Raw genomic sequence first — 26,641 nt, forward strand, 5'->3', positions numbered from 1 at the left:
ATAAGCGCTGTGCACACCCAAGACACTTGAAGTTGAAGGTCTAAAGAAGCCGGCGTGACTTGAAAATTGAAGACTGAAGCACCTGAACGAAAGTGAAACGTTTTTTCAACAGCCATCCATCAATACCAATCTGTATCTTGTCTCCTGAACCAACATATATATATATATAAAGAATAGCAAAAACAGATGTAATAGTTTTATATGCGTGGCCGGGGCTGGATGGGTACAAGCGCTCTTGGCAACACTAAGTAAGCTTTGCGTTTCTAAGTCTGTGCTTATTCCATATACAATTAGGGCAATTCGCGCAGTGCAAACTTTGCACTGATGTTGCAGGTCATAAGCGCCGTTAAGCTATGATTGTATAATGTGCGGCGTTTATACCTATGTGTGCAAGAGAGCATGCGCTTGGATGCACCGTGCTGTGAGCATGCATATATATATATATGTGTGTGTGTGTGTGTGTGTGTGTGTGATTACAAAGATAAACTGAACATCATACACAAACACAAATACGGCAGGAAATTAGTTTTATAAGTTCATGTGGCTCACACACACACACACTCTCTCTCTCTCTCTCTCTCTCTCTTATATGAACTATCAAAAGATAATTACATGATTTTTTTTTGATTTTTTTTTTTTTTTTGAAATATTGTTTTTGATGTCCAGAAACGTGTTTTTTTCACATGTAAACGTTTCTTTGTTTTTTGTTGGAAAATTTGATAGAGCAATGATCGATTATGTTCCTTTGTCATAGTTGTGGTCTCAGCAAATGGGAAATAGGGGGTGGAAAGAGTGTCTGTGAAGCAGGTATGGTGCGTCTATGAAGTAAGCAGTGTGTGTGTGTCTCCCCGAGGCTACATCTGTGGGTTGTCCTGGCTGCAACAGTGTACACGTGAACGGTTGATGAAGTGAGTCAGTGACAGTGGGTCCTGGCTCTGATGCAATAAAGCCGTTCCTTTCAATGTATTCTGTCGTGTACCTCAACACAACCCATCTGTAAAATTTGTGGAGCTGTCCGTCCAAAGGAAGAACACAGAACGCTACCTCCCAAACTTTTTTTTTTCCTGTGTGTGGCAAAACAATAATACAAGCATAACAAAATTAATGACAAGTTCATAAAACAGGCACGTTCTCTTAAAATGTTGATTTAGAAAAAAAAAAAAAAAAAAAAAAAAACGAAAAACTGAGATCATTCAAATTATACAGGCTGCATAATGCTCTGTCACAGGCCTCTCACTGAATACACTGACGTCTAATTCAGGCGCACGTGCACCATTTTCAAATCTCGAAAAATGCATTCGAAAAATCGAAGTTTCTTCCAAAAATTCAATTATTCAGTAGTATATAAACGATAGCTGTGGTTTTTCATTGTTAAAAAGAAAAAAAGAAGGGGGACTTGTACATACATGAAATCATGTTTTGAATGGTGGTCATTACACTGGTTGCATACACTGCTGTTTGACCAAAATTCATCATGCCCCGAAGAATAAAACTGTACTGGTTCCCAAGTGGTCCTGAATTTTGTTTTAACCCTGTATATATGCTTGTTTGTATGGATTGTGCTCTTTGAGAAGCTGCAACATCTAAATTACATTGAAATTACTTGGCCAGTCAACTATTGTTGAAATGGAATCTTGGTTTGCTTGTTCCACACACACCTTCATTCAGTTACTTTCGCTATATACTGCATCCAAACTACCACCAGAAATCATAGATATTCATTTTCTCTGGCATCACTACCACACACTGAAGTGAGTTCACTGTCCAGGTAACTGCATGAATGCCACTCTTTCATCTTGATGACAGACAGTGGAACCTGTGTTAAAAGGACTTTCACATTTTGTGAGTGGGAGAATACTTGTTGAAAGGAAGTCAAAAGTTTCAAAGTAAAGCAGTGAAGACGGAAAGACTCAATGTTGACGGTTAATATTTGATACCCTTTGCAGACAGACTGTCCGTCTGAACATGGTAGGAGGAGACCATGCTTTATCTGTGCAATCTAACCTAACGATTTCTGAACATTTGCTTCACAGTCCAGTTGGATATTGGCTTTTAATAAGTTTGCAACTTACATCGTAACAAGTTCTCGTTCCTATATATGTTGGGGGGTTTTGTTGTTGTTTTTTGTTACAGTCACATTAATGTAAGGCATTGATGAATTTACTAGTGTTTGCATGAAATGTGTTCTTGCACAGCCACATGCACTCACTCCCCGTTGAAATGGGTGTCCAGGCAACATGCACTCACTCCCCGTTGAAATGGGTGTCCAGGCAATGGGTGTCCAGGCAACATGCACTCACTCCCCGTTGAAATGGGTGTCCAGGCAATGGGTGTCCAGGCAACATGCACTCACTCCCCGTTGAAATGGGTGTCCAGGCAACATGCACTCACTCCCCGTTGAAATGGGTGTCCAGGCAATGGGTGTCCAGGCAACATGCACTCACTCCCCGTTGAAATGGGTAACCAGGCAATGGGTGTCCAGGCAACATGCACTCACTCCCCGTTGAAATGGGTGTCCAGGCAACATGCACTCACTCCCCGTTGAAATGGGTAACCAGGCAATGGGTGTCCAGGCAACATGCACTCACTCCCCGTTGAAATGGGTGTCCAGGCAACATGCACTCACTCCCCGTTGAAATGGGTGTCCAGGCAACATCCTTTTCACATCAGAACGAAATTGGATGTGTTTTCTTTCGAGATGCCCTTTGGCAACCAGCCTCTTGACATGCACCCAGATAGTTCAAAATAGACCAGCATTCAGATAGACCAGCAGTCATAGACAGGATGCTCATAAATGCTGCTCAATCCACACACAATGTCTGCATGCACATACATATAAATGGCACAATACCTGCATGCACACACAATGTCTGAAGCACACACATATAAATGGCACAATACCTGCATGCACACACAATGTCTGAAGCACACACATATAAATGGCACAATACCTGCATGGACACACAATGTCTGAAGCACACACATATAAATGGCATAATACCTGCACACACACAATGTCTGCATGCACATACATATAAATGGCACAATACCTGCACACACACAATGTCTGCATGCACATACATATAAATGGCACAATACCTGCATGCACACACAATGTCTGCATGCACATACATATAAATGGCACAATACCTGCATCACACACAATGTCTGCATGCACATACATATAAATGGCATAATACCTGCATGCACACACAATGTCTGCATGCACATACATATAAATGGCACAATACCTGCACACACACAATGTCTGCATGCACATACATATAAATGGCACAATACCTGCATGCACACACAATGTCTGCATGCACATACATATAAATGGCACAATACCTGCATGCACACACAATGTCTGCAAGCACACACATATAAATGGCACAATACCTGCATGCACACACAATGTCTGAAGCACACACATATAAATGGCACAATACCTGCATGCACACACAATGTCTGCAAGCACACACATATAAATGGCACAATACCTGCATGCACACACAATGTCTGCATGTACATACATATAAATGGCACAATACCTGCACACACACAATGTCTGAAGCACACACATATAAATGGCACAATACCTGCGTGCACACACAATGTCTGCATGCACATACATATAAATGGCACAATACCTGCATGCACACACAATGTCTGAAGCACACACATATAAATGGCATAATACCTGCATGCACACACAATGTCTACATGCACATACATATAAATGGCACAATACCTGCACACACACAATGTCTGCATGCACATACATATAAATGGCACAATACCTGCACACACACAATGTCTGCATGCACATACATATAAATGGCACAATACCTGCACACACACAATGTCTGCATGCACATACATATAAATGGCACAATACCTGCATGCACACACAATGTCTGCAAGCACACACAATGTCTGCAAGCACACACATATAAATGGCACAATACCTGCATGCACACACAATATCTGCAAGCACACACATATAAATGGCACAATATCTGCATGCACAAACATGACATGATCAATGAGCTTCACTCAAAGGCAACAAACACTGCTTGGTCCAGACACAATATCTGCATGCACACACATACAATCAAAGAGCACCCTCAAGGCTATTTGTCACAAAAGTTGAACAATTTTAATTCTCCAAAGCAGTGCTATGGCCATGAGATGATAAATGACTTGGACCCCAACACCTAATTAACATCTCCAGTGAGCATACAGCAGGTTGGGTATCTCGCATTCATCAACTACTGAAAACTAAAAAAAACATAAATTGCACAGCACAAATTTTGAACATGTGAAAAAACAGCAGAACTCAATTCTGGATTCCATCATTTCCACTGACAATCAATTTCGTTCACATCAACAAATGTGTTAACACTTTCAGTAATTACATGCTCCACTCACTCTCATTCATGAAAAAGAAGAAGAAAAAAAACAGTTGGCAAGCGTTAAAGATCTGAAAGTTCAATAGCTCTGAAAATTAAAATTCCACACAAAAAACATAATTCCACACTAACAAAGTTTTATCAGCAAACAATCTCAAAAATGCAAGTGAACTGGCAAAAAAAAAACAAAAAAAAAAAAATGCTGGTCCAGCCAGAAACAGGCTTGAAATAACATTAACATTTTAATACCCATTCTTTTGCTCACTGCTAATTCTATACAACAGGTTTTGTTCTCTCTAACAGTCTTGTCTTTGTCCTTCTGAACAAATAAAAACATATATACTTAAACATGACATTTGTAACCACTTTGTTGCTGTGTTGCTTGAATCACTGGAATTCAGCATTCAAGACAAGTTTACAACAAATACCATGTCTAATCAGTGGGAAAATTCATATATTCCACATAAATCCATTAAATTGCATAACAGCTTGCTGTCAGTCTACACAACTGACTACACTGGATAACTAAACTAATTACCGTTTTCTCCTCACTCAGGTCAGAGTCTGACCAATGCAACATTTGTATTGTTAAACAATAGAATCAAAATGTAGCTCTGAAGTTTTGCACCAGAACTATCTCAAATTTATGCAGATGCACACGTGATCTTACAATCTGAATTTCATATGAACCTGAATCAGCAGTGTTCCTGTCATCTTAGTGCACACAGATCACAATTTACATCAATTTAAGCTCTTATTTACAGATACGTTCAAGATTCATACACTTGCTATACCTGAAGACTGTTTTGCTGTACATTTCTTGTCCTTTCATACCATCAAACCACCGGGCTTCTGAATAATAATTAATATCAAACTCTTAAAGCACCATCACTTCTCAACATGTGTCAAAAGAATAACTCAAGACCAGTCAAGGAACTATGCCGAGTTCTCAATCAAAGAAATCACAGTGTCTGTCTGACTGCCACCCAAAAATCAAAGATCCATAATGAATCCCCTCTAAACTGTGGTACTGTATTCTTTCTTCAACTGCACACATCTTTATACCATTGATTATTACAATCTGAACCTGTAGATATTGAACAAGAAAAATAAAAAGGACTGCAGATTTCTAGGCGGACACATATATCTAGATACTGAATTAATACAGTTAGGAACCAAACAAAAACAAAACAAAAACAAAACAAAAAAAATCTACCCTGTTGTAATCCAATATAACTCATGCCATGACTTCATTTTTTTCTTTTCTTTTTCTTCACTAATAAATCTATGAAATTGTGATTTAAGTTTCTAATAATAAGAATAAATCTGATTACCACAGTTTCTGCACTGCATTTTGTTTTAAACATAACAGGATTGTCATAGGTGTTTTGACATGACAATGTAAAAAAATACCCAGTGTTTGGCATAAGTATCTCGGCAAGTTTTTGCAGGCTTTTAATTATTGTTCAGTAAAGCAAAAATTGGATCATAAAAGCATTCTTATTGTGTCTATGGCAGTGAAATTGCTTTCTACGTGGGAATGGAGGAGCAAAACTTTTTTTTTTCTTTTTTTTTTTTACCATGTACAAAGTATTTTGATTTTTTTTCACCATCACTTTCTGCAGCTGATGAAGCTGATAGCTAACTGAGAAAGTAACAAGGAACTGTTGCAAAATAAGTACAAATGAAACATTCCTATAATTCTTTGATTTTGAACAAGAAAATAATTATTGCTTGTAAGGAAATACAAACAAAAATAAAATTTATATGTTGAAAAAAAAACTGAGAAAATATGTTTGACTATTGCTAAATTATTTCCATGTACATACTTTTCTGTGTACTGCACAGTTTACATTCATGAAGAAATATCTTTGTGAGAATGAATCAAACAGAAAGTACTGCTTGGAAACACACAAAATGTGTTATGTCACAATACTAATTTTCATCACTTTCCTCCCACATCTATACAGGATGGATTACACACACACACACACACACACACACACACACACAGTCATTACCACACATCAACACAGAAAATTACAAAATGCTCCAGCAACAAACATGAAAACAAAACCAAAAAAGTTACAAAAGTGTCAAAACTCACACATATACATGGCTAAAAAAAAAATCCACATCATTCAGTCACACTTTTCTGCTGGAATCTGACTTCTCATCAAAATGATGGCGGAGGATGAAAAGAAGAACGCAGCAACAACCACAATGTTCTGTCCTTTATAATCAAAAGAAGAAGAAAAAAAGGACTACAGAAAAGGTCCACACAAAAGCCAAACCATCTGATGACCAAAACATTCCTGACTATGCACACTTCACCATTTTTCTACAATGTGTACCCAGCATGTTAACCTGCCATGTAGCAGACAACCACTAACACAATGTCAAAAAGATGTGATAATGTCAACAATGGTAATGTTCTGACATCTCAAAGTGTCTTACAATAATGAAACACACCCAAATCAGTCAAAACACAAAACATGCACATTCATGACCAACAAACACATTCATGTACACACACACACACACACTCTCTCTCTCTCTCTCTCTCCCTCCCTCCCTCTCTCTCTTTAATAAGCTTGCATGTGTGAAATATGTGAATTTTCCAAAAAGAGTGAATGGTATTTCCTCTTTACATACTGCTAGAATTATTTAATACCCTTGAACTTTTAGATAAAGCAGGTATTAGTCTAGAAAAAGTTCATGCTACCTTGGAAACAAAACCCCCATTTTCTATATCCAATAGTTACAGTTTATAATTTAATAACAAATCCACATTTTTTAATACCTTTTCATTCCTAGGTTTCTGGGAAGGCTGTTCGAAGATGTCACTGACAACTTCTTGTTATTGCTAACAATTTCACTATGTGAAAAGATGTTAGACTGTGTGAATAGATGTTAATCTGCATACACACACACACACACACACACACACACACACACAGATGCATGCTCATTTGCAAGGTATCTATCTTAGATCTATGGGGCAATATCACAACATTTAACTGAACCTTTGCGTCACAAGCGAGCATCACATCACCCTCAAGAAGACGACCAGTCACAACATGAAAAGTTCACAACACAATGATCATCAGATCCACTATGGTTCCTGGGACTTCTTTTTGCCCTCTCTTCCTTCAATATGAGAACGTGCCGGGTTTGTATCAGCATTCATCACAAAGCAATAAAGTCATAAGTTTTTATTTCAAATTTAGAATGATCCACAAAACTACAGACACATTCATAAAAAAAAAGAGCTACTATCAATATAAACCAACTACTAACACTGGTGATCTTCATTTCTTCATCCTTTTTTTTTATTCATTTTTTGACACCTCATCCCCTCTTTTTCTTCATAACAATCCCTAGTGCTGTGTACACCATCACAAATTTTGATTTAAATCATTTAGTCAAGTACCTGGGAGCCACAGCAACATCAAACCCTGAAATGCAGTACAGGAATGTGCAAACAACAACAGCACACACAAAACTGAAGATCCATTTAGAGAGACAAGAATACTGTGCTCAGCTTTCATACCAGTTTGATACACTCCATGGTCATCTCAACATTCTATCAGACATGGATAACTATTCTAACTGACATGGAGAAGAAGAAACAGGCCACAGCGATGATATGCTTCCAAAAACTCCTCAGCGTCTCCTACAATGATCACAATCATCACCAATGAAGAAGTGAGTCAGGCAAACCAGCAGATCCCATAAAGATCTAACCGCAGTGAAGAAATGAAAACTAAAGTGGCACGGGCCAGTCTCACCATCAGCAGGACTCGTGTGTTTGTGTGTGCCTATGTGTGCATGTGTGTGGAGGGCAGCCGCTATGAACATATGCATGTTAAAACGTATGTATGCAGTATGTATGTGTGTGTGTGTGTGTGTGTGTGTGTGTGTGTGTGTAGTTTCAAAGTCACATTTTGGTGTGTGTACGTAACATTGATGTAATGTGTCATGTAAACAAACGTGCTTTGCAAAGCACCTGGAGCAGATTTCTGGATAGTGTGCTATATAAGTATCCATTATCATTATCATCATCATCATCATAAGACAATCCTGCACGGCACAATGCCAGGAAGGAGAGGCAGAGAGAAAAAAGAGAAGGGAGGACATTATCCCATTATGGACAGGCCTGAGTGACACCCTGACCAAGACGAGGAACAGGGGAAAATGGAGCAGACTGGTTGCCAGTTCATCAGCGGTGCCCCTCAGGTTGGAGAGTAATGCACAGAAGAAGATGAAAACATGTCACTGTGCCTTCTTCTTCTTCGTCTTCTGCCATGATGGGTTGCAACCCCCACGTTCACTTGTATCTGTGAGTGGGTTTTTAGATGTATGGCCGATTCTATCCTCCCACAGGCGACTGTACTGTTGCTAGGATGCGCATGCTAGTTGTGTTCTTGTTTCCGTAACCCACCAAGTGTTGACAAGGATTATGGGATCTTTATCATATATATTCCATCTTATGCACATCTCTAGCCCTGCGAAAAATCTTCACCCTTAACTCACCAAACCAAGATTCAAACTAAGGACCCTCAGATTGCAAGTCCAACACTTTAACCACTCTGCTGATGTGCCTATCATCAGTGTACCTAATATATATAAGATACATGAGGTAATTCATCATCTCAGACATCTTGTCATACTGCAACAATTTTTCCAGCTCGTTGACTCCACATAATGTTGTTAATATCTGTTGTCCAGTATCATCATATATAGGCATATAGTGTGAACCACCACCAGCGTCTCACAGTTCTTGATTACAATTCTAAAAATGTTTTGTATATACAATTTTTATCTTTTTCTATCACCTTTTTTTGTGCTCTTGTGTCTTCATTCAATATCATGTATGAACGTTCTGATCAAAATGTTTACTGTATGCTTATTCAATTAAAAATAAATAAATAAATAAAAATAAAATATAAAAAAAAATTATTTAAAAAAAAAAATATATATATATATATATATATATATATATATACACAGACTTCACAAGGTCCAACGAACTCCCAAACACTAAGGCCAAGGAACAAAATCAGTGTTCACACTGCTGACTACGACTTTGGCTCTTTCTTTTCCGTGTCCCGCTCCTCTTCTCCTCCTCTTCCCCCGCTGCTGTGTGCATTTGCCTGACCGTCCTCCTCGCTCGTCTCTTGCAGATCGTACACCACGGCCGCCCCAGCATTCTTGGCGGTGCGCTTGATGATGGCCTTGACGGCCAGACTCTCCGTGTTGTAGGCCACCATGGCTACGTTGCCAGCCGTGTACACAGTGTTCTCAGCCAGCTTGCTGGCCTCCCCCCCGTACCTGTCCAAAGGGATAGACTCTTTTTAGTGCACTGCAGCGTAAAACAAAAACTTAGCACTGCCAGTTAGCTCCCCAGACCCCCCCCCCCCCCCCCAGACGATCCATTTGTATGGGTAAGAATTAAAATTGTCAAAAAACAAATGTTAGACTTTATGAACTGAAAACTTCCAAACTGATCAGTAACTTAAGGAGTTAGTTAAGGACAAATATTAAACTCCTTTCTTACTCTATCATACAGTGAAATGATGAAAGTATCCGTATTTTTGGTTCAAAATTTGCACACACTGATGACTTGTAAACAAATCCAGGAAAGTACACAGAGTTTGAAACAGATTCAATTCAGAACGTTATATAGCCATGACTGGGCCCCATCATCTAATTCTGTTGTCTGCCTTGTGACTGAGAAGAAACTGGGTCAGACCCCACTGTTGACACTGTTCACATGATCCAGTCACCGCAAAAATACCTCTCCTGCTGGCAAGCACAGCAACACGCTCTGCATTTACTGGTCATAGTGGAGAGTGGAAAGGTCAGTTAAGATATTATTAGCCTATAACGTCATCATGGAAATTTGGTGCCATCCAAAAAATTCAAAACTATCTAAAGCCCCGACGGGGCCCCTTCATCTAAAATGGTTGTATACATTAGGGCCTCAATCCAGGCCCTTTGTTCAGAGTGAGTTAAACACAGGCTAGTGGTAACTTGTGTCATCATTCATTCAACACTTCCACTTCTTCCCTTTAGTTCACTGGAGAGCAAAACGAACACTTATCAGCCTTGTGTTAAGTCATGGTTCGTTCAACTTTCCTTACAATTCCTCCCTTTGCAAAAGAAATCATAAAAGCTAATCAGTCTTGTGGTAAGTAAAGTCACATTTCATTTGACACTCCGGACTCTTCTCCTTGCAAGAGGCAAAAAAAAAAGAAAAGAAAAAAAGGACCCATGTTTGCTTGGATTTTTAAAATGCATTAAATCTTCACTGTTGACAAAATCTGGCCCAATGATCAACATCTGTCACAATGTTGGTAAAATAAGAGTCATAACTGTAACATACTGAAATTCATTTCACTTAGGATCCATCTCATCTCCAAAGAAATCTTTTTTCGTTTCTGTGCATGCAGATATTTGAAACAATGCAAGCAAAGCTTCTAGATTGATGTGCACATATACACAGAGTTAAAACCACCACTTGTTTTTTCCTCACTTCTGACAATTCAAAATTCCTCTAATTTACAAATGCCAAATGGCAAGTGATGTCCACATAAGGCAAACTTTGTTCGCTTACTTCACTGAAAGTGCCACACAGACAGGGGACCCCATAAATAATCATGCTTTTCAGCATCCAAACTTGGTTTCTGTCAAGTTTCGAGGCAAGAAGACTCTCCAAAGTACAGTAATTAGCAGAGCCATGTGATAAACATCACATGAAAGTCTACTTTCTGTTTCAGCTTAGCAATGCAGTGAGGATTGAAGCCTAAAAGAAGTCTGGTTAATCACAAAATACGTTACTCTGAAGTTGAACAATTCCACTGGTCACCTGTCACATGCACTTATCATCAACATCATGCATGCTTTCCCATCAATCTCTCTTGGTCATCGTGGCTTCAACAAGGCCAGGTACGAATGATATTATAAGATAATCTCCATCAGCTCTTACCCTTAGGTGTTTTTTTTTTCTCTTCTGCTTGTTTTTTAACCTGAAGGCATGGATGTATATTTGTTTTTTCAGGGCATGGGTGTGTGTTTGCTTGTTTCTAACCTCAAAGCATGGACAGTTTCATTTATATCATATTTTTATCTCTAAAATCTATCTCTTCCTTATTTTTTTTCATTTGCTGGCTGCAACTCCCACATTCACCATTATCTACAAGCGGTACTTTCCTTTGTTTGACCATATTTACTCCATCATAAAAGCATCCACACTAATTTTCAAACACGAACATGAATTATGGGATCCTCAAAACAAGTGTTTGATCTTCTACATGTCTATACACACGAAGGGGATAAGCTACAAGAAGTTCTGTATATATGCTCACCTGAGAAACCGGGAAAAAAAAAATCTCCACCCTTCAATCAGACACCGATGCCAAGATCAAACATAGGACCCTCAGACTGGAGGCACAACGCTTTTACAGTTCATCTATTTCGTCCATCAAGTCTCTTTCTCTGTTTCTTTTTTAATTTTCAATGTTTCTTTGAGGATGAACATCCTCTCATGTCCTCCACTAACGCTGCAAAAGCTGTAGGGAGAGAACTGAAGGAAAGAGAAGCTGAAGCAGGACTCACTTGTGATGCACTGTGGCCACCGTTTCCTGGGCCACACTTCTCCCCAGCGCTTTGGCTGCCGCCTCAAGGCTCAACCACACTGTGCCAACCCCTGCACATAGTGCTGTCCAGTCACTCACAGTGTGCCCTATGTGTGTGTGTGTGTGTGTGTGTGTGTGTGTGTGTGTGTGTGTGTGTATGTGTCACTGTGTGTGTGTGTGTGTGTGTGTGTGTGTGTGTGTGTGTGTGTGTGTCTACATGCTTGCATGAGAGCGTACTTGCTTGTGTGTGCATTTGTTCAACATGATTTAATGTCAATTCACTAAATGTGATATTTAGTAACAAAAAGGTCTCATTAAACTAACTGACCAGTTGAACAACCAGTCTCAGGTGTGGAGAAAAAATCCATGGAACTGAAAATGAACTCATTAGAAATAAATAAGAAAATAAATCGAACAATAATCGTAACAAGGAACCAGCTGGATTCTTCAGCAAAGCTAAACACTGACAGCACTGGAGATGATGAAAGGTCCAGAATGTGACATCTGAGCATGTGGTAGGTTAATATTATTTAAACTGTTATATAATTGTCACATTCGTGCATGTGTGTGTGTGTCTCGGTTTGTCTGCGTTCATGCGTATGTGTGTGGGGGAGGGGATGTGTGGGTGTGTGTGTACGTGTGCATGTGTGTGTTGTGTGTGAGTGCGTGTTGTCACATTCGTGCATGTGTGTGTGTGTCTCGGTTTGTCTGTGTTCATGCGTATGTGTGTGTGTGTGCATGTGTGGGTTGTGTGTGTGAGTGCGTGTTGTCACATTCGTGCATGTGTGTGTGTGTCTCGGTTTGTCTGCGTTCATGCGTATGTGTGTGTCAGAGGGGATGTGTGGGTGTGTGTGTGTGTGCATGTGTGGGTTGTGTGTGTGAGTGCATGTTGTCACATTCGTGCATGTGTGTGTGTGTGTCTCGGTTTGTCTGCGTTCATGTGTATGTGTGTGTGGGAGAGGATGTGTGGGGGTGGGTGTGTGGGTTGTGTGTGTGAGTGCGTGTTGTCACATTCGTGCATGTGTGTGTGTGTCTCGGTTTGTCTGCGTTCATGCGTATGTGTGTGTGGGAGGGGATGTGTGGGTGTGTGTGTGTGTGCATGTGTGGGTTGTGTGTGTGAGTGCATGTTGTCACATTCGTGCATGTGTGTGTGTGTCTCGGTTTGTCTGCGTTCATGCGTATGTGTGTGTGGGAGGGGATGTGTGGGTGTGTGTGTGTGTGCATGTGTGGGTTGTGTGTGTGAGTGTGTGTGTGAGTGCGTGTGCGTGTGTTTTGTGTGTGTGTGATATAAATATACAACAAAGTGTAATCAACAGCCAAAATGTAAATCATGCACATATTCACCACCTTGCAGCCCACTTGCAGCCACCTCCATGACACCGTGCAGTCTGGATTTGTTCTCATCTGTCTTCACCGACTTGGGCAGAAGTTCTTCCCCCTTCTTCCGCAGATGGGGCGCCACACGTCGACCCAGTGCCATGGTTGCTTCCCCTAGCTTGGTGACTGAGGTATGGTGTGGTTTGAAAAAGAAGAAAAGAAAAGAAAAGAAAAAAAAAGGAAAGAAAAAGAAAAATTAGCACTGTACTAACATTTCTTCTCTGTCATAAACCATGAAGCATCAAAAACAATCTCTCCCACTTTTGTGACTTGAAAACATGCGTTTACAATGCAATGTGCAAGTGATGACTCACAAATTCCTGTTTCCAAAGCAAAATTAAATGTTCAACAACAACAAAAACATGCTTAGCAAAAGAAGTTCCTGTTTGAACAAAAAATGATAAAAATGACTGCCCTTGTTGTTGTGTGAGAATATCATATCAAAGTGCCAAGCTTAGAGAATAAAAAAAATATAAATATAACAGCAAATGCAGTTTGCATATAATTTGGCTTCTTTTTTTATTTTTTTGTGCCCATCCCAGAGGTTATTGTTTTAAACAAGATGACTGGAAAGAACTGAATTTTTCCTATTTTTATGCCTAATCTGTTGTCAACTGACAAAGTATTTTTCCTATTTTTATGCCTAATTTGGTGTCAACTGACAAAGTATTTGCAGAGAAAATGGCAATGTTCAAGTTTACCACAGACACAGGCACACAGACACACAGACACACACACACAGACAACCAAACACCGGGTTAAAACATAGACTCACTTTGTTTACACAAGGGAGTCAAAAAGAAGCAATATACCAATAAATTTCAGTTTCTAAATAATGTGCTGGCAAATGACTGGATCAAAATGAACACAACATCTCTGCAAATAAGTGGAACGCCTGGATATGAGTTATTCCTTAATCTGGCTTCACATTTTACATTTATTTACGTTTTAGGGATTCAGATATATTCAGTTGTTTTTTTTTGTCAGCCTGATTAATCATTAAACAATGCTGCAGTTCCAAAAGAGATGTTATGTGGCTCATGTCAAAAGGTGACATGTATATCTCTATCATCAAAACTCTGATGCATTCTTTTCATGTAGAACTTGTAGTCTTCACTCTGTGAACAGAGCCGTCAGTTTTACTTTGAACAACTTGAACTTCACCTCACAGCATCTGTGAACGTTTTTGAGCTACCTTTTACCACATGAAATCTATCTGAAGTGTCCAGTACTTTCTATACATATCTACTGAGTGCTTTATTATGTAGTGCAGTCACATTCAACAACTTGAGCAGATTCACCAGAGATGCCTACGAAAGATCCTCGGCATAAAGTGGCAAGACAGAGTCTCCAACCTCCAGGTCCTAGAGAGGAGCAGCCTGCCCAGCATCGAAAGCCTGCTGATCCAGTGCCAGCTACGCTGGACAGGGCATGTTGTCCGCATGGCGGACAACAGGATCCCAGAGATGCTCTTGTATGGCCAGCTGAATGAAGGCCACCACGAACTTGGAAGACCCTGCAAGCGCTTCAAGGACACCTTCAAGACAAACCTCAAAGCCTGTGACATAGACATTGCTTCCTGGGAAACTGATGCCTTTGAACTTTCTCACTGGAGGATGCTGTGCTCTAGTGGCATAAAGACATTTGAAAACAAGAGAACGCTGGCCATTAAGGAGAAGCGTGAGTGAAGGAAGCAGGGCTCAACTTCTGGAGACGTTTTCCCTTGCAACACCTGTGGGAAGTGCTGCGCATCCAGACACAGCCTCTTCTCCCATATGAGGACACACACCGACAGATAAGCCTGCCTGCCTACTCATCCGTCACTCCGACAGGAGACTATCAGTGCAAAATACTGCTTATGCCTTCTTTAAAGATTCATATCCGCGCAAATGGGCCCTGCATTAAAGCGAGGTGAAGAAAATGTATGACTGAGAACAATGAATATCTGTACCATAAATGTAACCTGCCAACAAAAAAACAAAACTCATCTGGTGGTTTACAGCACAATCAAAACAAGAAAAGCATCAACCACAACAAACAAGAGACAGACATACAAAAACACAATCAACAGAGCACAACACCCACCAACAAAGGCACTGATGTTGACGGCTGCGTTTGAAGCTTTCCGAGCATACATGACACCTTTCTGCACTCGCGGGTCCACTGGTCTTGGTACTGACTCAGGGTGCATTCTCTCTCGGAGCTTTGCCGAGCCATAGGTGATCAACTGGCCTGCCTTCTCCGCACCCTTCCCCAGCCCCCAAGAGATCCAGCTGGAAGCTGTTACATAATATTAGTGTGTAGGTGTACGTATAAGCGATTTGTTAACCTAGGTTGTGCTGTGTGTTTTGATTGCAGCTTAAAATTGCTTTACACTGACTTCATCACAATATTTGTTCTGAGCATTGCACAAGTATATATATATATGCAAGTGTCCATGGGTGCATGTGTGTGTGTGTGCCAGTGTATATGGGTGTATGTGTTTGTGTGTGTGCCAGTGTGTGTGTGTGTGTGTGTGTGTGTGTGTGTGTGTGTGTATGCGTGTTTTAATACTGAATAGCACTTGGAAAGATGATGTCTTTACTGGGCTTGCTTTGCTATGACTGCTGTGTGTGTGTTTGTTTTTTTATTTTTGTTTTTTGTTACATATAAATGTTTACTGTTCTGCTTGTAATATAAATAAGTGTAAGATTTCATCACACTTAACTTCTCTCACTATACCAGCCGCCGTGGCGAAGTGGTTAGCGTCGCGGACTGACGGCTGGGAGGACGCGGGTTCGAATCCCAGCGGAGGTGGGTTTTTCGGCCCGTGGCCGGCTCCTACCCAGAGTTGAGTGTGCTGTGGGCTTAAATGGGGAGACTGGGACCACACAGTCGAGTGTCATCCACTTCAAGGATGCGTCTTTGGGTGTGTTGCTCTAATTACCTGACCAACACTGCAAGTGCCTGTATCTCTCGGGCCTGGTTAATGCCGGGATATCATTATGACAGGAAGCGTAGAGTACAGCCTTGTCACGCAGTCCCAAACCAAAATGGACCTCCATAGCAACATCGTCATCATCATCGTCATCCTCCTCCTCCTTCATCGTCATCAATATAAACAAAATAGTCTCAAAGTCTGTGGCCTTTCATGCCCTGCTCTCATGGTGACCTCAGTTTCGATACCCCTCCACTTCCGTGCTTGGGGTGAGTCCTGTCAATGTCGTCAGTGTCGGCAGATTCATGGGGGGCTGTTGTTTGAGGGACGTGGTGGCGGTCTTCACTCTGGGAGGGACGCTCACTCAGTCTGGCTCCGCGACTAAGCCATTATTGTCGTTAGTAGGGGGCTTAGTAGGTGGTGTCCTAAGTACGTTAAAACAGAAAAGGCACCACTGAACACCACCGAAGTGACTCAGCAGCAGTGCAGGGTCTCTTCTGGTGTGTGGCCTCCTGGCGACCTAACATCGATGGTTCCCTGTGGACTGCCGACGCTGGAACTGCGAAGGACGAACCCGGGTGTGGCCGTGTATGGGGGAATCTAAATGAGCGGCGTGGGAGTAATGCCACTGAAATGGTGCAGATAATGGGGCAGCAAAAAAAAAAAAAAAAAAAAAAAAAAAAAAAAAAAAAAAAACACCTTCTCTCACTATGATATTGAAGCAATTTTGATTCTGTCACCAAAAAAAATTAACACAATACTTGTGTTTGGCTTTCTCACTGGAAAAAAAACCTACATAAGTTCAGGCAAAGAAAGGCAGAAGACATGGAAAACAGAACGATAGAGATGAGAGTTTCACGCTCCAACACAAACACTCTGGAGGAAAAATGACTTGAGCAGGACATGTCTCCATGTGCTGCCATCAAATTTTGTAAATTAGTTTTGTCACTGTGTGGCTTGCAATCAAAATTTGTTCTTAAAAGTTTTACTGCTTAAAATATGTGGAGTGGTGGCCTAGAGGTAACGCGTCCGCCTAGGAAGCGAGAGAATCCGAGCGCGCTCGTTCGAATCACGGCACAGCCCCCGAAATTTTCTCCCCCTCCACTAGACCTTGAGTGGTGGTCTGGACGCTAGTCATTCGGATGAGACGATAAACCGAGGTCCCGTGTGCAGCATGCACTTAGCGCACGTAAAAGAACCCACGGCAACAAATGGGTTGTTCCTGGCAAAATTCTGTAGAAAAATCCACTTTGACAGGAAAATCAAATAAAACTGCACACAGGAAAAAATACAAAAAAATGGGTGACGCTGTAGTATGGGGAGAGCAGCCCCAATTTCACACAGAGAAATCTGTTGTGATGAAAAGAAATACAAATACAAATACAAATATGTGTATGAATCTGAGGCTAGACACAGACACAATGTATGACGGCGCAATGGCCGAGTGGTTAAAGCGTTGGACTTTCACCCTGAGGGTCCCAGATTTGAATCTCTGTAATGGCGCTGGTGGGTAAAGGGTGGAGATTTTTCTTATCTCCCAGGTCAACATATGTGCAGACCTGCATGTACCTGAACCCCCTTCGTGTGTATATGCAAGCAGATCAAATACGCACATTAAAAATCCTGTTATCCATGTCAGCGTCCGGTGGGTAATGGAAACAAGAACATACCCAGCATGCACATCATGTACACAATTGTACACGCACACACACACACACACACACACACACACAAACACACACACACACACACACACACACACAAAGCAACATACCAACAATGATACCGCGAGAAATCTTAGCAGACGTGGAATGATCTTCAGCAATTCCACATGTCCCCGGTTCCTCTTCTCTGACTTCTGCATCTGACCTAGGCACTGCGGCATCCTCTGGCTCCGCTTCTGGAGCAGTGGGCACTGTGGTTTCATCCTGGGGAGTCTCAGCCTGCTGCTCTTGAATGACAGAGAAGTGACGCAGAATATCTTCCAGAATGTGGTGTTCCTCCTCACTCAGCGTGCTTGGCAGAATCAGGCCAACTGAAGATCCTGAGAAAATCCACAAATGAAAATATCAAACAAGCTATAATTACTCTAATCCACTTTACCCACCAGCGCCATTACAATGCTGCTGCAATTTACTGCATTAACTGATTGATTAATTGTGTGTTTTTCATTCATTCATTTATTTACCATTGCACTTGTGTCTTATAAACCTTACAGTTTCATGACAATAAAATCTATTCTATTCTAACTGGTTTTACACAAAAAAAACAACCACCAAAATCTAGAATCAAATACAATATATATATATATATATATATTAAATATATTTAGATATACATATAGATAGATAGATAAATAGACAGATACAGACAGGTATATACAGATATATATTTGAACAAAGCCTTAATTTGGGCTGATGTGATTCTACATTAAATAGTTTTATGAAAAATAATACAGAGATCTATGTACAACTTAGGTTACATTTGACACCTACACCTTTCTGTTAAAACTTCATGTCTGTTTAAAAATATATATATATACATTTATAGGTATCAATAATTCAGATGAACTGTTTAATTATGATTTTGATTTTATCAGTTATCCAGAAACACATATGACACATTACCAGGTCAAAATTACTGACTTTAATCAGCTTGTTTTAACATTAACTCTCAGCTATTTCTGACCACTCTGGAAAAAAAGACACAAATTCTATGAATAAGTCTGAGGAACTAAAATAGGAATGTGTGGACAATGGATTCTTTCTTTCATCATTATGAGGTGTAAAAACACAGCCGTTGCTACCCACTTTAATATAATGACTGAAGCTAACTGGTATAAACTGTGCCTTGTATACCAAGAAAGAAAACAAAAAATTATCTACCTGTGCCTTCAAGTGACAGATCAGGGAAAAGGTAGGCTCCAAAGGTTGTGCGCAGCACAGGTGATGCTCCAGGGATCAAGGGATAGAGCCAGTCCCCCACCTGTAGAAAAGCACGAGCCTCACCGCGGGCCCCACACTCAGTTCCTCCATCGCTCTCCAATGACTCCTGAAACCTCACAATCCGCAAAGAAGTCGGATACGATGGAGCACTGACATATCCTTCGTAGGTGATGTGAAAAATCTGCACCCCATCAGCAATGTAGAACAGCTCTGTTCCATCAGCGGACAGACACTCTCCTGCCAATGGCCCCTGGTCAACAGAGGCTGCCGTCGTCATGGTGCCAACACCAGCCTCCGAAACTGGGGAGGAAGGACCAGAAGACATCGCTTCTTCATACGACGGCAACCGCACTCCCTCACTCACTTCTGGGCTGAGGTTTGGGTCTGGCAGGGCCATCACCTGATCGCTGGTTTGCAGCGCTTCTAAACGGTAGGTGATCTTTAGTTTCGTTTTATTTGTTTTCAGCTGCATCTGCTGAACAGCTTCTATTTCCGCAGAGGATGCAGCAGACCAGCTCTGAGAGTCTGTCGTCAACACCTGGTCCAGCAGAGACAGGCTGTGAATGTAGTACTGCCGAGCAGCCGGCAAGTCCCCTTCCTCATCAGCATTCAGTCCTTTCTGCACCATGGCGTAAGCTTTGTCATGCAGTTTTTTAAAGTCTGTAAACTGGGGTCCAGTGTCCAAGTCTTCCCTCCCTCTCCATCCAGTTTCTGTGTCCAGGGATGTGTCATCAGGTGGGGCAGATGGACGACTATGTGAACGCTCTTGGCTGGCACAAGCCATTTCAAAAGAGAAGTCTGAAACAAAGCACAGAGACATGGTTAAACAAATTCTGTGTGAAGGGGATTCTTAGTTTATCTCTTATCACTGCATTAGGCGACTTTTGTTGACTCAACAGTGCACCACCTTAGTGACTTTTGTTGACTCAACAGTGCACCACCTTAGTGACTTTTGTTGACTCAACAGTGCACCACCTTAGCGACTTTTGTTGACTCAACAGTGCACCACCTGAAGCGACTTTTGTCGACACAACAGTGCACCACCTTAAGCAACTTTTGTCGACTCAACAGTGCACCACCTGAAGCGACTTTTGTTGACTCAACAGTGCACCACCTTAAGCAACTTTTGTTGACTCAACAGTGCACCACCTTAAGCGACTTTTGTCGACTCAACAGTGCACCACCTTAAGCGACTTTTGTTGACTCAACAGTGCACCACCTGAAGCGACTTTTGTTGACTCAACAGTGCACCACCTTAAGCGACTTTTGTTGACTCAACAGTGCACCACCTGAAGCGACTTTTGTTGACTCAACAGTGCACCACCTGAAGCGACTTTTGTTGACTCAACAGTGCACCACCTGAAGCGACAGTGCACCACCTGAAGCGACTTTTGTTGACTCAACAGTGCACCACCTTAAGCGACTTTTGTTGACTCAACAGTGCACCACCTTAAGCGACTTTTGTTGACTCAACAGTGCACCACCTGAAGCGACTTGTTGACTCAACAGTGCACCACCTTAAGCGACTTTTGTTGACTCAACTGTGCACCACCTGAAGCGACTTTTGTTGACTCAACAGTGCACCACCTTAGCGACTTTTGTTGACTCAACAGTGCACCACCTTAGTGACTTTTGTTGACTCAACAGTGCACCACCTGAAGCGACTTTTGTCGACATTGTGGGGTCATGCTGTAACAAAGCTTGACAACTGCAGCCAGTTTCCCGCCAATAAAATAATGGCTAACCTTTCCCCCCTAAATAAGTTTGAACAGAACACTGACTAACCTTTGTCCCCTAACCGAGTTTGAATAGAACAATGATTAACCTTTACCCCCCTAACCGAGTTTAAAGTGAACAGTGTGTCGTTTTAACATGAACTGAAGCCTGTGACAGAGAGCATTGTTTCTGAAATACTTGGTGCTGGGGAGTGTGTTTCAAACAGATACCTGGCAGTGAAAGAGTTAATATCAGGGTTTTATCAACATTTTCCCAATAAACTTTGTCTCAAAACTTACTCATCTAACCAATAAAAATCATTAGTTTCCCTCTGTTTCTGTTGCTTTCATATAGCCTTTTGATGTTTTGTATGTTTTTCGCTTTGTTTTTTGTTGTTTACAATAACAAAACTCTGAATATAATATAAATGGTAATAATAACATAAACAGTACACTTATTAAGACACATGAAACAAATTTATATGAATTCACAGACAACCAAGTTGCATATCATGAATCCAGTTCTAAAAGACTATTCACGTCCCCCAAAAATGCTTAAATATCCAATTTAGAAGATCAAATGTCTTGTTATTTTATGGTCAATATTTGATTACTGGTGAAAAAGTGTTGGGTGGTAAAAATGAACAAACTGGCAGAATTTGTATTCCATTCAGAGATCAGCTGTTTTAATAAACTTGCCATTCGTGGAGATCTAAATATTTTTTTAACATAAATCTACATTTTATATCATTTTCTTGTAAAATAAACTTAGTCTTTCTGCCCCATTGGAATATTTTCTGTCTTTCCCCAAAACTTAACCTTTTTAATAATTTCATATATGCTTCAAATTCCAAAGGAGCCCTGTGGCTCTATTGGCAGCAAATGTCATATCCAGTACTGGGACCTAGGCTGGGTTGTATCAACAACAAAAAATTATATTCATAGCAGCACTAAACTGACATGAATTTTCCTTAGTCAATGCTAAATAGTTAATTCTGTACATTTGGGCAACATTCTTAACACTGTGAAAACTTACTGATGCTAAGACACAACAACTGAGGCATTCGAGCTGCTGATACCAACCATATAACTGTATGTAGTTCTAATTAACCTACAGGCATTGATACCGTGTTGAAGCCCCTGGTGCTAAACTTGAACTTGAGGCCTTGGTAGGCCTGTTTGTCAATCTTGACGTATACTATAACTATAAGCTGAACATATTTTTGGCGGCATGTGTGGACTACCTACTGTAGCGTTCTGGATCATACAGTGTGGGTAGAGTGACCCAGTGGGCATTAAGTCTGCTCTTGAACGCTGAAACAGTTGGTGCCCTCATGACCATGTCTGGCAAACTGTTCTTTTGTTCCAGATGTTGACAATTTGTTCTGTGAAGGAGCTCCTCATGTTCAATCTGCAGTATGATTTACTTAGTTTGAGGCTGTTCCCCCCTGACTTCAGTTCCCTACTGCTGGAGCATGTGATCTGCAGTCCAGTAGTCTTGTAGATACTGTGGATGAGCTTGTGCAAGTCTATAATATCGCCTGTTTCCATTGATGTTCAAAGCTGAGCAATTTCTGGATTGCTAGTCTCTCTAGGTATGGCTTGTCCTTCAAGGAGGCAATGAATGAAATATGTCACAGTTATCTTCAGCTTAGGTTTTTGCGGTCATATGCTAGACAATCTCCAATATCTTGTTGCCTAGTTTCAAGACATGACATTTCTCTGGATGGAACTTTAGGAGCCATTCCTTTGACCAGTGCTCTAGTCTATTCAGATCTTCTTGCAGTGCGGCTGTGACACCTTCCTTGTCACTTCTAATAAAGACCTTTGTGTCATCAACAAAAAGACAAACTGAACCATGAACTCTGTCTGGTGGATCACTGATGCATCTAGATCAAATAACATGGGCCCAGCTGAGAACGCTCCACTGGGAGATTCCAATAGTCACCTCAGTCTGCCGCAACTAAGCTCTGTTGACACCATAGCTTTGTTGTCTTTCTCTTAGGAAGTCCTGGACCCAGTGCATTATTTTTCCTGTGATCCCTTGTGCTTCTGATTTCAGATTAAGTCTCTGACATGGGACAGTGTCAAATGCCTGCTGATCTTCACAAACTCCAATCTGAGAGCATAGAAATTAGATTTGGAAGAATGTGAAAATAAACAAGAACTGGTATATATATATATATATATATATATATATATATATATATATATATATATATATATCAAAGTTGCATCATGGTCATTGCTTCACCACTGATATATTATATGTGGGCTGTCATCATTATATCTTGTTATACGCTCGTCATCCAAAAAAAAAAAGGGGGGGGGGGGAAATCGCAAGACGGATGAGGGGGGGGGGTGGGGGGGGGTGAGGACATAAAGAATTACATGCAATTTACATTTCCCTGGTGAGAATGGAAGAAGGAAACATACAAAATGGAGACGTAAAAAAACAACAACAACAAATAAAAACAACCGAACAGTTCTCGTCTCCAGACATGGGGTCAGTTTCGGTTTAAACTACTTGTCGGCAGTTTCAATTTCATGCTTTCAGTTTCAAGATGGACATCGCCCATGAAATATCACCACTCTCTCATAATACAAACCTCTTCAGCGTTTGAAAAAGCACGTTCTAATTTAACACCTTAACTCTGTACAAAATCACAAAGAATCGTCGAAGCCTGCACTTTCAAGAATGATGCTTTTTTTTTCTCTCTCTTGAAGAGTAAGCAGGCAGTTCACTGAATGCCAATGCGTATTTTGTTGACGTAAATGTCATGTGGATGATTGCTGTTCCTAAATTTAGAACTGACACGTCTATTTACCGCGCTGCGTGCAAAATAAGTGACAATTGTGCGTGAATATGTGGACAATACGATCTTATGTATTCATAAACCACTGGGTAGGATAGGGGGAGAGGCAAAGAGGGAGGGTTAGGATAGGGGTAAAGGGGGAGGTTAGGGTAGGGGTAGCATAGGGATAGGGGGAAAGGGGGAGGTTAGGGTAGGGGTAGCATAGGGATAGGGGGAAAGGGGGAGGTATGGGAGAGGTTGGATTCCGAGCTTTGGGTTGGACTGTCGAGCAACTTGAGGGGGAGGGGTAGGAAAGGGGGAAGAACAAAAGCCGTCCAGAAACAACTGAATAATATCGCTCAATGGTGCAAGGACACAGGATCTTCCATCAATCCAGCGAAAGCCCAAACGTTGCTGTGCACCCTCAACTGACAACAAAACCGCAAGCAAATCACCACAACCTCAGCCAGTGTGTCACGTCGACTGCCAGTGGAGTCATTCGACGTGACGGAATTCAGATCGAGAAAACCGAATGCCTACGCTACTTAGGAATACAGTTCGACAGGATGCTGACCTTCAGAAAACATACGGAAAATACTGTTCTCAATTGCAAAAAGGGTCTTTCAGTCTTACTGTAAAGGCAATGGCAACCAAAGGTACTGAACGACTGAACTGACGCCACCCGGTTCTTCCTGTTGTATCAATCACTCGTTCTCAGTGTGATCGACTCCGGACATGGGCTAACAACACGTACCATCTCAAAGCAGCCTCCTAAAATTAGAAAGCCGCCTGAGTCCAAAATGAAGCTATGCCGGAGACTCAGTTATCCTTCAGTGGAACAACTGACAAAAGACACGCCTACGGAAACCACTGATGCGATACCTGCTTGACCTTCTTTCAGCGCAGGCCAGAAACAAGTTAGAACAGGTTTAGACGTACTTCAGTCGAGCATTAGAAAACCTTCAAAACCCACTGCATGATGCAGTCAAGGAACCAAAAGACGGCCGTCTAGGACGACTGAGGAAGATCATGGATGGGGCGAGCAGAAGACACAATTCAGCTAGTATGCCGACTACTAAGACCCGATGATGACTTGACAATAGATGATCTAAACGAAGCAATAGCTAAATGCAAGAAAGAATCGGCTCCTGGCCCAGACAAAGTTTGCTACTCGGACATCAAGGAGCTATCGGAAGAAGACAGAAGCGGCAAACTTTTCAATCTGTATCAAAACAGTTTCCATGCTCAACTCCAACACTCTCCTCCCTACAATATGTATTAAAAAGTCATGTGATAGAAAAGCCAGAAAATTCATTGGAACAGCAATGGCCATTTTCTCAAGTCTGAAATCTGTTTTTAGAAGGCGCGCGCGTGCACACACACACACACTCGGCACACTCACACTCACACTCACTCACTCACTCACTCATACTATGTAGCAACAATATGAAATGCTAGAATGTATATAGATTCTGGATGAATGGGTCACACACAGGAGCGATACTTTTTTCTTCAGTTCAGAGGTTTATGTCGCTGTGACAGCAGAAATGTCGCTGTGACAGCAGAAACTGACTTGACTTCGCCTTCTTGTTTCTGGTTTCGCGACAATTGAAAATCTTTGCATGAGGAACAAGTTCAACTTTCGCACTACTTATCAGTTGTCTGTTCTTTTTAAAAAAAAAAAAAAATAAAAAAAAACTCTTTCGGTTCTTTAACTTTCATGGATTCAAGCGCACTTTCAGTTTCAGCGGACAGAGTCATCATGTTGCCTTATCCGGATGTCCCAAGGTGAAGGGGCTGAACTTTTCACGGACTTAAAGGAGGATGGGAAGTAGGTTGAGTTTTGTGGGAGAGAGGGGAGGTGTTGTTGGGGAGAGGGGGGGAGGGTTAGGATTGGGTAATCTTAAAGGGGTACACATCAAGGGGGAACACCACCTATCACCCCCACCCCCACCCCCCACCCCCGACACCACCCGCCCCCCCCCCCCACACACACACACCCCACCCCCACCCCCACCCCCACCTACTCTGCCCTCCATTCTACGCCTCCCCCTTTACTCCTACCTTCTTCTCAAGGCCTGACTAAGCGCGTTGGGTTACGCTGCTGGTCAGGCATCTGCTTGGCAGATGTGGTGTAGCGTATATGGTTTTGTCCGAACGCAGTGACGCCTCCTTGAGCTACTGAAACTGAAACTCCTACCTTCTCTCCCTCCCCCGACCCTACCCTCATTCTACCCCTCTCCCTGTATCCCTTCCTTCTGCAACTCCCCTGTCCTAACCTCCTTCCCCTCCTCACCATATCCTGCCCTCGCTTCTCCCCCCTCCCCCTATCATACCCTCCTTCCCCTCACCCGTTAGACGTCCCCTGTCATACCCTAACTTCTACGCCTCTCCCTATCCTGCCCCTACCTTCTACCCTCCCCCTATCCTACCCTTCCCTCCTACCTCAATCCTAGCCCTCCCCTTACCTCCCCCATACCAGTCCCCCTTTACTCCTACCCCGATGCTACCCCTACCCTAACCTCCCCCATGACCCCTCCTCTATCCTCCCACTCCCCCTTTACCCATCCCTCTAGTCTTCTCCTCCCCTCTATCCTACTCTACCCCAGGGTGATTGTGCCCTCAACGCTGGATCTGAAGCTGACATGCAACTCAGCGTCGACAAATTTGCCACTGCCAGCTTCGGCCTTGCCATCAGCACGAGGAAAACTGAAGTTCTCCATCAGCCAGCCCCAGGGAAACCCCATGTTGAGCCCAACATCACAGTCAACGGTCAGAGACTCAGTGCAGTGGAGCGGTTCACATACCTTGGCAGCACACTGTCACGAAATGCGACC

The 26,641-nt window shown here is 41.9% G+C and overlaps 1 protein-coding gene across 1 annotated transcript; it reads right to left on the reverse strand.

Moving 5' to 3' along the window:
* Positions 1-9,435: 9,435 nt before the first annotated feature.
* LOC143284316 (spartin-like) lies at positions 9,436-23,780 on the reverse strand. Its single transcript, XM_076591021.1, has 7 exons — positions 23,619-23,780; positions 19,235-20,092; positions 18,124-18,393; positions 15,518-15,712; positions 13,403-13,558; positions 12,036-12,126; positions 9,436-9,749 (listed from the first exon to the last, which is right to left on the reverse strand). The coding sequence occupies exons 2-7, from the start codon at positions 20,076-20,078 to the stop codon at positions 9,497-9,499; spliced, it is 1,809 nt and encodes a 602-aa protein (XP_076447136.1). The 5' UTR covers positions 20,079-20,092; positions 23,619-23,780; the 3' UTR covers positions 9,436-9,496.
* Between the last annotated feature and the right edge of the window lie 2,861 nt (positions 23,781-26,641).

The sequence above is a fragment of the Babylonia areolata genome, chromosome 7 (genome assembly GCF_041734735.1).
Source record: "Babylonia areolata isolate BAREFJ2019XMU chromosome 7, ASM4173473v1, whole genome shotgun sequence".
NCBI lineage: Eukaryota > Metazoa > Mollusca > Gastropoda > Neogastropoda > Buccinidae > Babylonia > Babylonia areolata.